General features: G+C 54.2%; 1 protein-coding gene across 3 annotated transcripts in view; it reads right to left on the bottom strand.

The window, feature by feature from the left end:
* GRID1 (glutamate ionotropic receptor delta type subunit 1) overlaps positions 1-11,923 on the bottom strand; it is a 677,264-nt gene extending 665,341 nt beyond the window's left edge. For 2 of the 3 annotated variants that reach the window (XM_081563134.1, XM_081563129.1), the window contains exons 1-2: positions 11,690-11,923; positions 9,355-9,510 (exon numbers count right to left, since the gene is read on the bottom strand). In XM_081563134.1, the coding sequence (XP_081419260.1) occupies positions 9,355-9,510; positions 11,690-11,768 (235 nt within the window). In that variant the 5' untranslated portion in view covers positions 11,769-11,923. Of the gene's footprint in view, positions 1-9,354; positions 9,511-11,381; positions 11,541-11,689 lie in introns of those variants that run through there. The other variant, XM_081563135.1, reaches the window with a different exon arrangement.
* Positions 11,924-12,689: the final 766 nt, after the last annotated feature.

Below are 12,689 nucleotides of genomic sequence, written 5' to 3'. Positions count from 1 at the left end.
AACGACCTTTTTAGACCACATAGCTAATTGGTCACAGAGCTGGGATTTGAACCCAGACCTGCCTGACCACTTTACAGCATAGTGAGCAAGTTATGGGCACTTTGGCCAGCCGCTCGGGTCTGGGTCAGGCTGGCTGGCTGGCTTCGGGCCACCCTGTGCACTCAAAACAGCAAGGCTGTGGCAAGATTGCAACTTCATGCAGTGAGGGTCTACAGGCGCCCAGACCCCAGCCCACAATGGGGGCTCCAGGCAGCCTCCACATAAACCAAGTCATCAATCTAACTTGTTTCCCTGTTCTCCTGGGACACCCAGCAAGGCCAGGATCAACTCCAGGCCACCCCAAATGGGGCAGGGGTTGGGAAAGCCTGCCCAGCCCAGGTCAGAAAGTAGAAGGAGACCAAGAACCCCTTGGGACCACTTGGGCTGGTACTATAACAACCATCCCAACCTGGGCCCTCAGTCCTGGGCTGGGCATTGTAGCACACTTCCTCAACTGACCTCATGGTGTTCCCTGTGTCATCATTCCCATCTTTCAGTTGAGGAAACTGAGCTAACCCTCCCAGAGTCAGACAGCAGAGCAGGGACAGGAACCCCAATCTGTGCATGAGGTCAACCAGACTCCTGCCCCCAACTCGGCTTGTGGGCACCCTGTCTGTTCTCGTGCAGGGACGTGGGAGGGCCTGGCTGAGCTGTGGCTGGGAACAGGCACAAGGCAGGCAGAGACGGAGCAGCCATGTCTGGCTGCCTCTGCTGGATCTGGCGAGGAACTAATGTAAGCGAAGCAAACTAGGAGACAGGGCCAGCCAGAGCCACATACCCAGATCTGGCTGAAGGAGGAGGTGCAGCTGGGGATGAGGACAGTCCTGGGTCCCAGCCAGCAGCCCCTGGCTTCACCCACTGGAAGCCTGCTCTGCCCAGATTGGGCCCAGGGGCAGAAAGAAAAGGGCCTTCTAACCACCTTCCCAGCTACCCTGCCTATGCTTCAGGCCTAGAATGGAGAACTCTGGGTCTTCTCTCCCCAACCTGTAACTATTGGCCAGGAAACTGGCTGTTTGTAGGCTAGAAGGAAGGTCTTAAGAGGTCCCAACTGACTGGATGCTGGACATGGACCCAGCTGCCTTCCTGGGCCCCATGCCTGTCAGAGAGGCCAGATCCCAGGGAAGGGTGTGGTCATACCCCAGCACATGGCAGAGACAAGTCTCTACTCTGGACCAGTGCCTCAGCAAAAGAGAGAGCTGGTGCTGCCTGGAAAGTCAGGGGTGAGGAGGGCACAGGGAGGAAGCAGGGGCCATCTGTAGAAAATATGGGGCCACGGGAGCCCTGCTGAGTCCAGAGAAAGCACAGACTTGCTTATGACCAGCTGTGGGCCCACTACTGCTGCTGCCAACAATAGTCAGGCCCAGACGCCAGTCTTCACCCCATTCCTTAGGAAGCATCGAGCCCAAGTCTTTTGAGACCTGGGCCTGTCCAGGTAGACAAAGACTGGCTCTCTTCTGAGAGCCGGGCAGGGCTGAGACCTGGGCTTCCTGACTTTGCCCTACACCAAAAGGCTGCCCGGCATCTTCTGGAGCAGAGGAAAAAGTAAACAAGTGGGCAAAGGGGAACTGATGGAAGCCATGGATTTGGTCCAACCAGGATCCAATACCTAAAATTCCTTTTGGGTTTTGTTTCTGTGCTGTTGTTGTTGTTGTTGTTGTTGTTGTTGTTTTAACAAATCACCAAGGAAATAGGAAGGCTGTTTGGACATGAAGTGGGTATAGATATTTCTATCACTCACCATTTCCAGCTCTCTCTCTTTCCAGGCACACAGTAGGTCTGTGCTTCCTGGATCCTTTACAATTGCTTGGAACCATATGACTAGTTTTGGTCAACAAGTTATAAGTAGAAAGACTTGTGTCACATACAGGCAGAGACCTCATGGGGCTTTCTCCCTCTGGTATAGCAACTAGCAATATTCAAGCTGAGTGACCACGATGAACTCAGTTCCAAGCTGACCAATGATGGACACATAACATGAAAAGGAGATGAGTCTGTGTTGCATTAAGCCACTAAGACTTGGAGAGTGTTTGTTACCACAGCATAACTCAGTCTACCCTGACTGATACAAAGGGAACCACAGAACAAAACCAAAGAGCAGGAACAAACAGACACTTCCCTGGGTCATCAAGTCTAAAAACATTCATATCCAGGGATCGGTCTGGGTTAGAAATGGTACGGGAATCCAACAGTACAGACTCAATGTTCCAGTTTTTAGGTGAAAGCATTTTCCAGGTAGTGAAAAGAACGAGTAAAGGGAGAAGATGGCTGATATAGGAGACAAAGCTAGACCTGGCAACTCCAAGAATCTGGAAAGAGGCTGTCTGCCTTCGCAAGATATGGCTTTGAGTTTTCAGGGGCATCCTTAGCTGTCTTCCAAGTAAAGTCTAGAGAAATGATCCCCACATATTGCTCTAGACAGGAAGACTGTCAACCAGGAATGGGAACAGTAGCAGCTTGTAGGCAGCACAGGGAGAAGTGTCTCACTTGAGTCCACAGCCTTTGACCCATACGCCTGATATGGGATGCCTATCTGTTCACTACAAATAGTAAGTCCATCTTCCCCACTTAGGGGCAAGGCCATGGCATAGTATCCACAGGGATACTAAAAAGGATGGTGAAGGGCAGGAAAGCCTGGCGTGCTGCAGTCCATGGGGTCACAAAGAGTAGGATATGACTGAGTGACTGAACAACAACAACAACAATCCATTAGATACAAGGCTGTGTATAAGGCAGGAGTACAGTCTATAAAGAGAGTGTGTGTGTTTAGATACACAAGAGGGACCCTAGAATGAAAGATAACTCTGAACCTAGCAGTTCAACTGAATGAAGATGGTAGTTATTCTTTTACACAGATACAGGCTTGTGAGAAATCCAGAAAGGGGACTAGTGAAAGGGGTTTAGTGAGCAGCCATCAGAGCCCACAGCCACCACCTTCTGACCCGAAGCATCGCTGGCAGGAGTAAGTTGAGGATGTCAGTAAGCAAGACTGACCTTGGCAGGGACCCCACCATGTGCTCCAGGTGAGCAGGCTGGAGGGTGGGGAGAGGAGGGGGGTTGGAAGAACCTGGCCTGGAAGAAATGGAGGTCATGGGCCTGCACGGTGGCACAGCCTTGCAGTCTGGCTGTTCACAAAACAGACTCCTCTAGGAACCTTAGACGTGAGCAGCTTGCAGGCTCTGGGAAGGAAGTTGTTGTCTCACTGGAGAGCACAGGGAGGTCTACAGAGGCTTGCAGGCTTACAGTGTGCCATCTTCAAAGCGAGGATGATAGACAGGGAAACATGGCCATATGCTCCAAGTAAAAAGAGGATGCCACCCCTAGGCAGGAATGCAGCCAGCCGTGCAGAAGAAAGGGAAGGGTCATGAAGGGCAGTGTCTGAAATAGGCACCCCCAAGGTGTACCAACATGGTAGCAGAAAAAATGGCCCTCAGAGATATCCACATCCTAACCCCGGGAACAGTGAATATGCTATAAAGTGGAAGTGTTAGTTGCTTAGTCGTGTCCAACTCTTTGCGCACCCCATGGACTGTAGCCCACCAGGCTCTTCAGTCCATGGAATTTCTCAGGCAAGAATACTGGAATGGGTTGCTATTTCCTTCTCCAGGGGATCTTTCCCGATCCAGGGACTGAATCCAGGTGTCCTGCATTGCCGGTGGATTCTTTACCATCTGAGCCATGGTAAAAGAGAATCCAGGTTGCAATGAAATTAAAGGTGCTAATCAACTGACTTGAAGATAGAGAGATGCTGCTGCTGCTGCTGCTAAGTCGCATCCGACTCTGTGCGACCCCAGAGATGACAGCCTACCAGGCTCCCCCATCCCTGGGATTCTCCAGGCAAGAACACTGGAGTGGGTTGCCATTTCCTTCTCCAATGCATGAGAGTGAAAAGTGAAAGTAAAGTCGTTCAGTCATGTCCGACTCATAGCAGCCCCATGGACTGCAGCCTACCAGGCTCCTCTGTCCATGGAGTTTCCAGGCAAGAGTACTGGAGTAGGTTGCCATTGCCTTCTCTGGATAGAGAGATAGGCTTGGATTGTTCCCGTGGGCCCAATGCCATCACAAGGGTTCTGGGAGGAGGGAGACAGAAGAATCAGAGAGGAGATGTGAGGACAGAAGTGACTCCCTGTGAGAAGGACCCTACCCACCACTGCTGGCTTTAAAGCTGAAGGAAGGGAGCCAGGAGCTAAGGAAGACGAGCATCCTCAGGAAGCTGAAAAGGCAAGAAAGTGGATTCTTTCCTAGAGTCTCCAGGAGGAATCAGTGCTGCCAACGCCTTGATATTAACCGAGTGAGACCCATGTCAGGCTTCTGATCTGCAGAACTGTAAGATAATATATTTGATAATATATTTCTGTTTTTAACCAGCAAAGTTATGGTAAAATTTGTTTCTGCACCAAGAGAAAAATTATGCAGCTGAGTGGATGGAAATGATGGCAGTGGGCCTGCAAGCATCTTTAATGACACTAACATCAAACTCAGGGAGATGCTGACAGTGTCTCCCAGGCAGGGACCAATAACATCATTCCCAGGGAGAACAGTGGGTCTGCCAGCAGGAGCTGCAAAAATACAGCCTCAACGGGACCTGAAGGGAAGTCAAGGAAGACAACAGAGGCATCAAACACAGGGAGCACAGCCTGGCACTCCATGATGACCTAGAGGGGTGGAAAGGTGGGGAGGGAGGCTCTAGAGGAAGGGGGTATATATAATTATGACTGATGAATGGCAGAGACCACCACAACATTGTAAAGAAATTATCCTCCAATAAAAATGTTTTTAAAATAAATAAAGAAAAACAACAACAAAAGTTCAGTTAGGGAGGCCATCTAGCAGCTGTCACAGAGTGCAAGGGGCAGAGTGACCACCTAGGAATGACCAGTATAATATGAGCAAGACCATCAGATGGACACCACAAAGCTTACTGCGCTTTACTTTCATTTTATTTCATTGCTTCATTGTTGTATTCTGTGAACACCAAGCTATACTTGGGTGATTTTTACGCTGTCTTCCTAAAACACTTTCGTGCTTATTGTAACTAAAAGGAATATTGCCTCACATACATTCCTTTTTTCTTCCTCTTCCCTAAATTGTTATCTTTCCACTCTATGACAGATATATCTACAGTATAACCAATAACTCAAGTCTTTTACTTACAGTAAAAGATAATACCGTGAACAGAGAAGATTCGTGTTCAGCCAGTTCTTTTATGCATTTATGCATTTATATAATCTTCTCCTTGAGCAGGCACTTTAAAGCAATATGAAATTTTTTTATTTAACAAATTAGTATCTCTTCTAGTATCTAGAAGACAAATTTTCACACTTATTGTTAATATGGACTTCAAGATACCACCTTTTAGGGATTTAAATATCAATTTTGTATTATCATTTGCTAAATCCTCAACAAATGCATATTTTATTAAAAATGATCCAGTCTTTCACATAAACTGACCAACTGCCTCAAAAGGTAGCTTGTAAGAAGCCTGCACAAAATCAGCCTAAATAAATTGCAGGTATAAATCTTAGGACCCACAAGTCAAAGTAGAGTTCCTTATTTTCTTCAATTAAATACTTAAGCATATCTCAACATAAATGCTTCCATTTTTTAAAAAATTGGTCATTTTGGATATTTAAAAATATATGCAGACAGTAAGAGGAATGTTTATAAACAGTTCACATGATTTCAGAAAATGTCACTGATATGTCAAACAAAAAAAATATATATATATACAACTGAACAGAACGGGAGCTCTCAGCACTTATGAAAATCAGTGGGTGAAAAAAGACTAGAAGGAAAGAACAGTGGTAGACTTCTGAACGATTTTGTTCTGTCTCTTGATGCTTTCCTGCACCTTCCACACATTTTATATAATGAGCATGAGTTGCCCTTTTCCTTTTTCACATTTTTAAATTAATTCATGCTCATTGTAGCAAGCATCTCTTTTATAATCAGGAAAAAGAAAGTTAAGCAAAAAGCTGAAAATGAAAAGGTCAGTTAGGGTCCGCTCTCAAGGAATTCACTAGCTTAAGCAATGATGCAGCTGAAAATACCAACAGCCTGAAGAGAAGCTAGATGCATTCACAGTCGGTCAAGAAACAGAGAGGGAATTTATGTTTACTGAACACCTACCTCAGGTCTTTTGCAGACAATTCATACATGTCTCATCTCATTTAATCCTCACAATAAACCCAGGAGGACCCCTCTCAGCAGACATGTAAACAGATTCAGAATAAGGCCAGGCCTCCCCCAATATCACACTGCACATGAGACAAGCAAGATTTGAACCCAGTTTCTTGGGCCCCAGAAACTAAGCTCTTATCCCTGCGTGGTGCTACCTCTCAGACCACAATGGGGCAGCATCACTTCAATCCCAAATCCACCACGGGGATGGGGGGGTGGTCATGGGGAGCTCATTCAGTCCATGATGAAGACTGAACCCCAGTCTGCCTTGGCCACTCCCAGCCAACAAGTCTTTTCCTTTCCCATCCAAGCTGTATCTACTACCCGTGTCTGGGACTATGACTGTCCAAGTCCACAAGAGAGATATCCATCAACCAGGGCCAAGCCATGAGATGGACAACACCCCACAGAGCACAGAAGAAAGGACCCAATGAGCTGAGCACCTGCCCCACCAAGCCTCAGGCCAGGGAGGAAGACCCTCTGCACCCTGCTCAGGCACTCCCTGAGGCTGTTGAGGGACTCATTCTTCCCATCCCTGATAGCAACCCAGGGCTTCAAAAGGTCACGGGATAACAATGTGAATTTCTGCCCCTGAAAATGATCAGTTGAAAGCATGCCAATTTTAACCAGCACATGCCCTCTCAGAGGGTAGAGGGTGGCCCAACACCACCTGCTCAGTATTCCTCTACCTGGACAACTGTCAGGCATCAGCATCCAATTCTCTAGTTCTGGATATGCACACACCCTCACTCACACCCTTCCGAGACTGTGTCAGCCCGCTGTTCTTAGAGCCTGAGACATTTTTCCAGTTATAAAAACAGAGAAACTGAGACCTAGAAAAGGCCCCTGGGTGGAGCCCTGTGTCTCCAGAACAAAGCCGCACTAAGGCTTGAAGGCTGAACGGCCCATAGTTGCTTGATTTGACTTGTTCTGTGTTACTCAAATTGTTTGGTTAGTTGATAAGAGTTAGAAATCAGATTTTACATTAAAGTACAGATTTGAAGCTCCTCTTTAAAAAAAATAAATAAATCAGCACATTTATAACACCAGGATTTTCATTCCCAAATGGTAAAATCAGCTGAAGTTGTGGAACAACTTCCTTTTGACAGAGATGACCTCTCCAGACCCCATACTCCAGGTCCTTCTGAGCCCAGCTGCCCAGTTCACCCATGTGTTACCTGTCAGAGTTAGTAACCCTGAGCAAAAGCATTATCTTCAGTCTTTAGGGACCTGCTACTGGAGTGGGGAGGGGGGCCAATGGGCATCATTTGGAGCAAAATGAATGAACCTGGAATACTCAGTACAGTAGAGGGCAAGTCAACAGAAATGAGATATGTCAACAGAGAAGGTGGCAGAGCCAAACTGCCACGAAAACACAAGTAGCATCCCCATTACACTGTGAGTTTCCTGGGGCAGGTGTCTCCCAACTGTGTCCTCAGCTCCCAAGCACAAAGGATGAATGTCCACAAAGACAAGAGTATGGGGGGTATGCAAAGGGAGCATGAGGCACTGTGAAAATCACGGCAAGTAATTGAAAAAGCCTCTGTCACCAGAGATCCTTACCCAAGTTAGGGTCATTCCTGCCTACAGAGGTCCCACCTTCCCCTGGCTAGAGCCAACCACAAGAAGATGCAACAGTTGCAATGAGGATGCAGAGAAAAGAAGTCTAAGGGCAGGGTATGCAGGGGCAGGTACTGCATGCAGGTAGGGCATGATCAGACAGCAAAGAAGGATGGGTTCCACCTCCTGTACCTCAGTAGACACCAGACACCTGCCAGGGCTGGGAAAACCAGCCTCACCCCAACTCAGCCACCACCTCCAAAACACATTCAGACCTGCAGGCTTTTACAACTACCCAAAGACATCCTTGGACCTTCAGGTCCCAGAGCTGGGCCTTCTCCCTCCTCTGTAAGAACAGGAGGCTCCCCCAAACCTCTTTCCATCACAATGTTCTGAACCCAGAACACAGCCTTCACAGAGTCACCCTATCCTTGGAGAAGACTAGCAGCCAACAGCCTAAAGCAGGAAGAGGTCTCTGGGTCTAAGGGGTTGGGGGTAGGGAGATGGGGACAGAGAAAACTTGCCTGGAGCCTCCGGCCAGCTACCTCCTCCCTAAACCCACTGTCATGTTTGTTCCTCCTGGGAGGAATCCCCACACCCTGTGCCACCAGTTGTTCCCTATGTCTTCAATATCCCTGGGCAAGGGCCTCAGAGCCAAACCCATGGCTATAAGGAAATAGGAGAACCCATGGATATGCGGGCAGATGAGAGGAAAGGGGCCCGAGGACAGGCATGGGGCAGAGAGAGCCTTGTCCCTGATGAGGAAGCAGGCATCATGGGAGAGAAACCCGAGTCCCCTAACCCAGGCTCAAGCCCGGTGGGAGGGGAACGAACGAGGGAGGAGGGAAATGCAGCCCGCTCTGCCTGGCTTAGCCGCGCACTTGTTGCCCCCGCCTGCGGGCATAGTCTGCGGGCCAAGGTGGCCCAGGCACCGGCTAGGATTTCCCCGCAGCCTGGCCCGGCCCAACTCCGCTCCTTTCCTGGTGGAACAGCGCCCACCTCCGGCCCAGGCGGCTATGCCTCCGCCCATGGCGAGGACCGCAAGTGAGAGCGGCTCCTCCAAACCCGGAGGAGGAGAGCGGCCGAGAAACGTGAGCCGAAGCAATGAGGGGAGCGAGACGCTGCGCGTCCCGGGATGCGCTGGGAAGAGGGGAGAGCACTGGCTCGGGCGCTAGACGCTCCTCCTCCTCGGCAGCTAAGAAGACAACGGGCCATCCAGGTCAGGGGAGGTGCACCAACACCGGTACCCTGCTCGCAGACACGCCCACCCACACTCTAACAACAAAGACGGCCCTGAGCCACACACGCCTGCGCGGCCAGCACCGGGCGCACCCACGCGCCCACCCAGCTGGAAAGGAGCCGCGACACGCCCCGCAAGGAGCCTGGCTCGCCGTTCACAAGCTCTCAGCTCCAGCCCCGCGGCGCAGGGCACTCCCTGCTGCACAGCTTTGGGGGGCCGGAGAAGGAGCACGCACCGTGCCTGCGGTCCAACAATCTTGGCAACCCAGCAGGTCTCCAGTACTGCGCCCGAGGCAGGCCCGGCCCTGTTAGCCCTGGGCACCGCGGCCGGCCACTCACCTTCCTGCACAGCCTGGAACGGATTGTTGGCCTCGATGACCTTGATGGAGTAGGTGATCTTCTCGCTCTGCAGGATGTCATCGTTGAGGCTCAGGTCCGATACAGCCAGCTGGAACACCCTGTCGTCCTTGGCCGCGTTCTCCTCGAAGATGGCACCTGGAGGAGAAGAGGGGTCAACACCAGGCCTAGAGATGGGCTCTCCTTCCCCACCTCACCCCCACCCCCATCCCAGCCTTGGACCTCCCATCACCGCGCTGGCAGGACTGCAGGCTGCCAGGTGGTGGGAGTTCTGGGCTGGGGTTTCAGCCTGATGCGATAGTTTAGAGGTGGGCCTCCGCCCACCGACACAAAACTACACCACCCCAAATATGCCAACATAGTCCACATGAGTTACATATGCACGTGGTACATGCAGCCACCAGGTCACACGACTGTCTCACAACCAACCAACCTCATATACCAACCATGCCTCACATGATGGGCTGAGCCAAGCTGGTGTGACCTCGGGCACTTAAATGCCCTGCCTAAATGGTCCCATGAGTCCTATCCCAGGAGCCAGAAAGCCCCCTTGCAGCCCCAATCCCAAAATAGAAAGATACTTCCTTCTGTCCTGTGCACCCCCCTTCAGTAGGAGCTAACCAAACAAGTCCCCAGTGGTTTTCCTGTGCTGGGGGCTTCTTTCTGCAGGGGGTTTTGATGACCGGTGACAGGCAGAGGGACTACTCAGTCCCGCCTGACTCCCTGGGCTCTGCCTCCTGCTTTCCATCCCTCTCCTCTTATTTTTCTTTCGAGTACATTGGGGGGCAGGGGAGAAGATAGAAGAATGTCCCTAGACCCTTTGCTTTCTAACCCAGAAGCTGAGGAGCCCAGAAGCAGCCGCTCTTGAACGGGCCTTCCAGAACCATGAACAGCTCCTCCAGAGCAGCCTCCCGCTGGCCTTTGCGCTCTTCGCACTGCCTTGGCGGACTCTCAGCGCTTGACGCCGAGATCGGTCGGACTCGCCTGAGCCTGGCCCTGCAGCCTGGAAAACTCCGGAGTCCAACCCCCTTGCCAGGCCCTAAGGGTCACCACAGTCCCAGAGCTGGGCCCAGTGATCCCCGAACTGGGAGCTGGGCAGGAGGAGGGAGGTCCCATTCCATGCTACACCCAGAGCCGCAATGCTGACCGCAAGACCCAAGCGCCCCCACCACCTCCACCCACAACTGGGAAGCAGGTCTTGTCCCGGTGCCTGCCAGGGATTGCAGCGTTCCAAGGCCAGGCCTAGTCCCTGATCACCCATCACCTGTCCCATTACCCCTGCCTTCTCACACCTCCCAACCCCCCAGCCTCTCTCGGCTCGCTGGTCTTCCCCAACTTCCGGAAAGACGACTGCCGACGGGCTCCCCAAAAACAACCGCTGCCAGTCCCCCAATCCGGCCCAACTTCCTAGGATTTCTCCCCTGCTGCTACCAACTCCCACACACTCCCCGCCGGCGCGCCTCCTCCTCTTCTCCATCTCGTCTTCTCTCCTCTCCAGGTTCTCTCCCTCCATCGGTCTCTTCCCGCTCAGCCCGCACGCACACACATTCCGCACACACACCGCGGCCCAGGCTTCTTCCCTGACTCCCACTGCCCAGACCATCTGCTGGCCCCCAAGACTTGGGCCGTAAGAAACTCTGAGACTGTCCAGCTTTGGGCTGCCGTCGCCACAACCAGATACACACATACCCACACATACACTGAGAGATACACAGACACACACCAGGGAAACAGACAGACACTGTGTCCACTCTAACAGGCTGATAAATCGTGCACGCACCAACACAGGCTCCGATGGCCCCACACACCCCAACGCCCTCTCGCAGTGACACCAACACGGTGCCACGGGCGCACACAGAGAAACACACGCTGACAACACCCACCCACCCACATTCACGCACGGTTCCGGTCGGGCCTCTTCGATCCTGCGCTACCAACTTGGCGAGACCCCGGGCCCTGCCCGCCCCCTGCCCTCGCTGCTCTGAGCTGCACCTAAGGGCTGACCCTACCCTGCCGACCGCCCCGCCGGGGACGCGGGGCTGAACCTGCGTCTAGCCCTGGGATCCCCGCAGCCGCGGCCCTAAGTGTCGGCGGAGGCCGCGGGGCCCCGCGGGGGGATCGGAGCCCCGGGAGCAGTAGGAGCCCGTGGGAGCGCGGCGCGGCCCGTGCACAGCTCCTCCGCGGGGCGGCGCGGCCCTTCGCGGGAGCACCGCCCGCCGAGCCCCTCGGCCCAGGGAACAGCCAAGTTTGGACGCCGCTCACCCCCCGCGCCGCTGGGGCCCCCGCCCAGCCTCGGCCCCGAGCCCGCCGCGCTCACCGATGTGGATGATGGAGTCGGCCCGCACCGACACGCACTGGCATATCCAGGGGAGAAGCCACAGCGTCAGCGCTTCCATGTCCCCCGGGCGCGCGGCTCATCCGCCCGGGCCCGGGGCGAGGCCGAGGGCAGCGCGGAGCGGGGAGGCGCCGGTCCGGGTGCAGTCCCGGGCCGCTCCCCGGGAAAGCCGAGCCCGCCCGTGCGTCTTCCCCCGCGCGCCCGCCCCTGCGCCCTGAGCCCGCCCCAGCCCAGCCCAGCCCAGCCCGGCGCGGTCGGGCTCCCGCTCCGGCTCCTGTGGTGGCTGCGGCGGCGCTGGCAACCCGAGCCCAGGCCGGCGCGGCGGGGGCGGCCCGCGGCGGCGGCGGCGCTCCCCGCGGCTCGGGAGGCTTCGGAGGCGGCGGAGGCGGCGGCGGCAGCAGCCGGGCCGGCGCGGCGGCTCCGGGCTCGCTGTGTGTCTGAGCCCCGGCGAGGAGCGAACTGCGGAGGACGCCCCCTCCCCTCCCCCTCCCCCTAGACTCTGCTCCCCCTCCCCTCCCTGCCCGCCTCCCTCCCCTCCGCCCTCCTCTGGACCACGTGACTGCGGAGCCTCTGCCTCGCCGCGCGGCGCTCTCCAGCTCGCGGCTCGGAGGGGGCGCCGGGTGCTCCGCGCTGCCAGTCGGAGGGACGCTCGGAGGCCAGCAGGACGGTGGGACCGGCCGCGGCTGCGGCGCGCAGAGACTTGGTGGCCCTGGGCCTCATGAACCCCTGTTCGCCAGGGACCAGAGAATGGAGAAGGGTCGGCCTCCGACTGCCCTCGGGGATCCCTGGAGCCCCCTGGCCCGGGCTGACCTCAGCCGCCGAGCGTCTTGGGCCATGATCCACTCCCTGGGCAGAGAGCCCCTCGTGGAGCCGGGCCGGGATAGCCCGGAGAGAGATCGGGCGAGGCGCTGAGCCACCCACCGAGAGGCAAGGAGAGCCAAAGGGGACTCGCCGCGGCCGCGGGCTCGAACCTTAGCTGGCC

Source organism: Giraffa tippelskirchi, chromosome 2 (assembly GCF_054371585.1).
Source record: "Giraffa tippelskirchi isolate mGirTip1 chromosome 2, T2T-mGirTip1v1.2.pri, whole genome shotgun sequence".
Classification (NCBI taxonomy): domain Eukaryota; kingdom Metazoa; phylum Chordata; class Mammalia; order Artiodactyla; family Giraffidae; genus Giraffa; species Giraffa tippelskirchi.
Note: the sequence above shows the minus strand (reverse complement) of the source record. Positions and strands in the feature narration are given on the sequence as shown.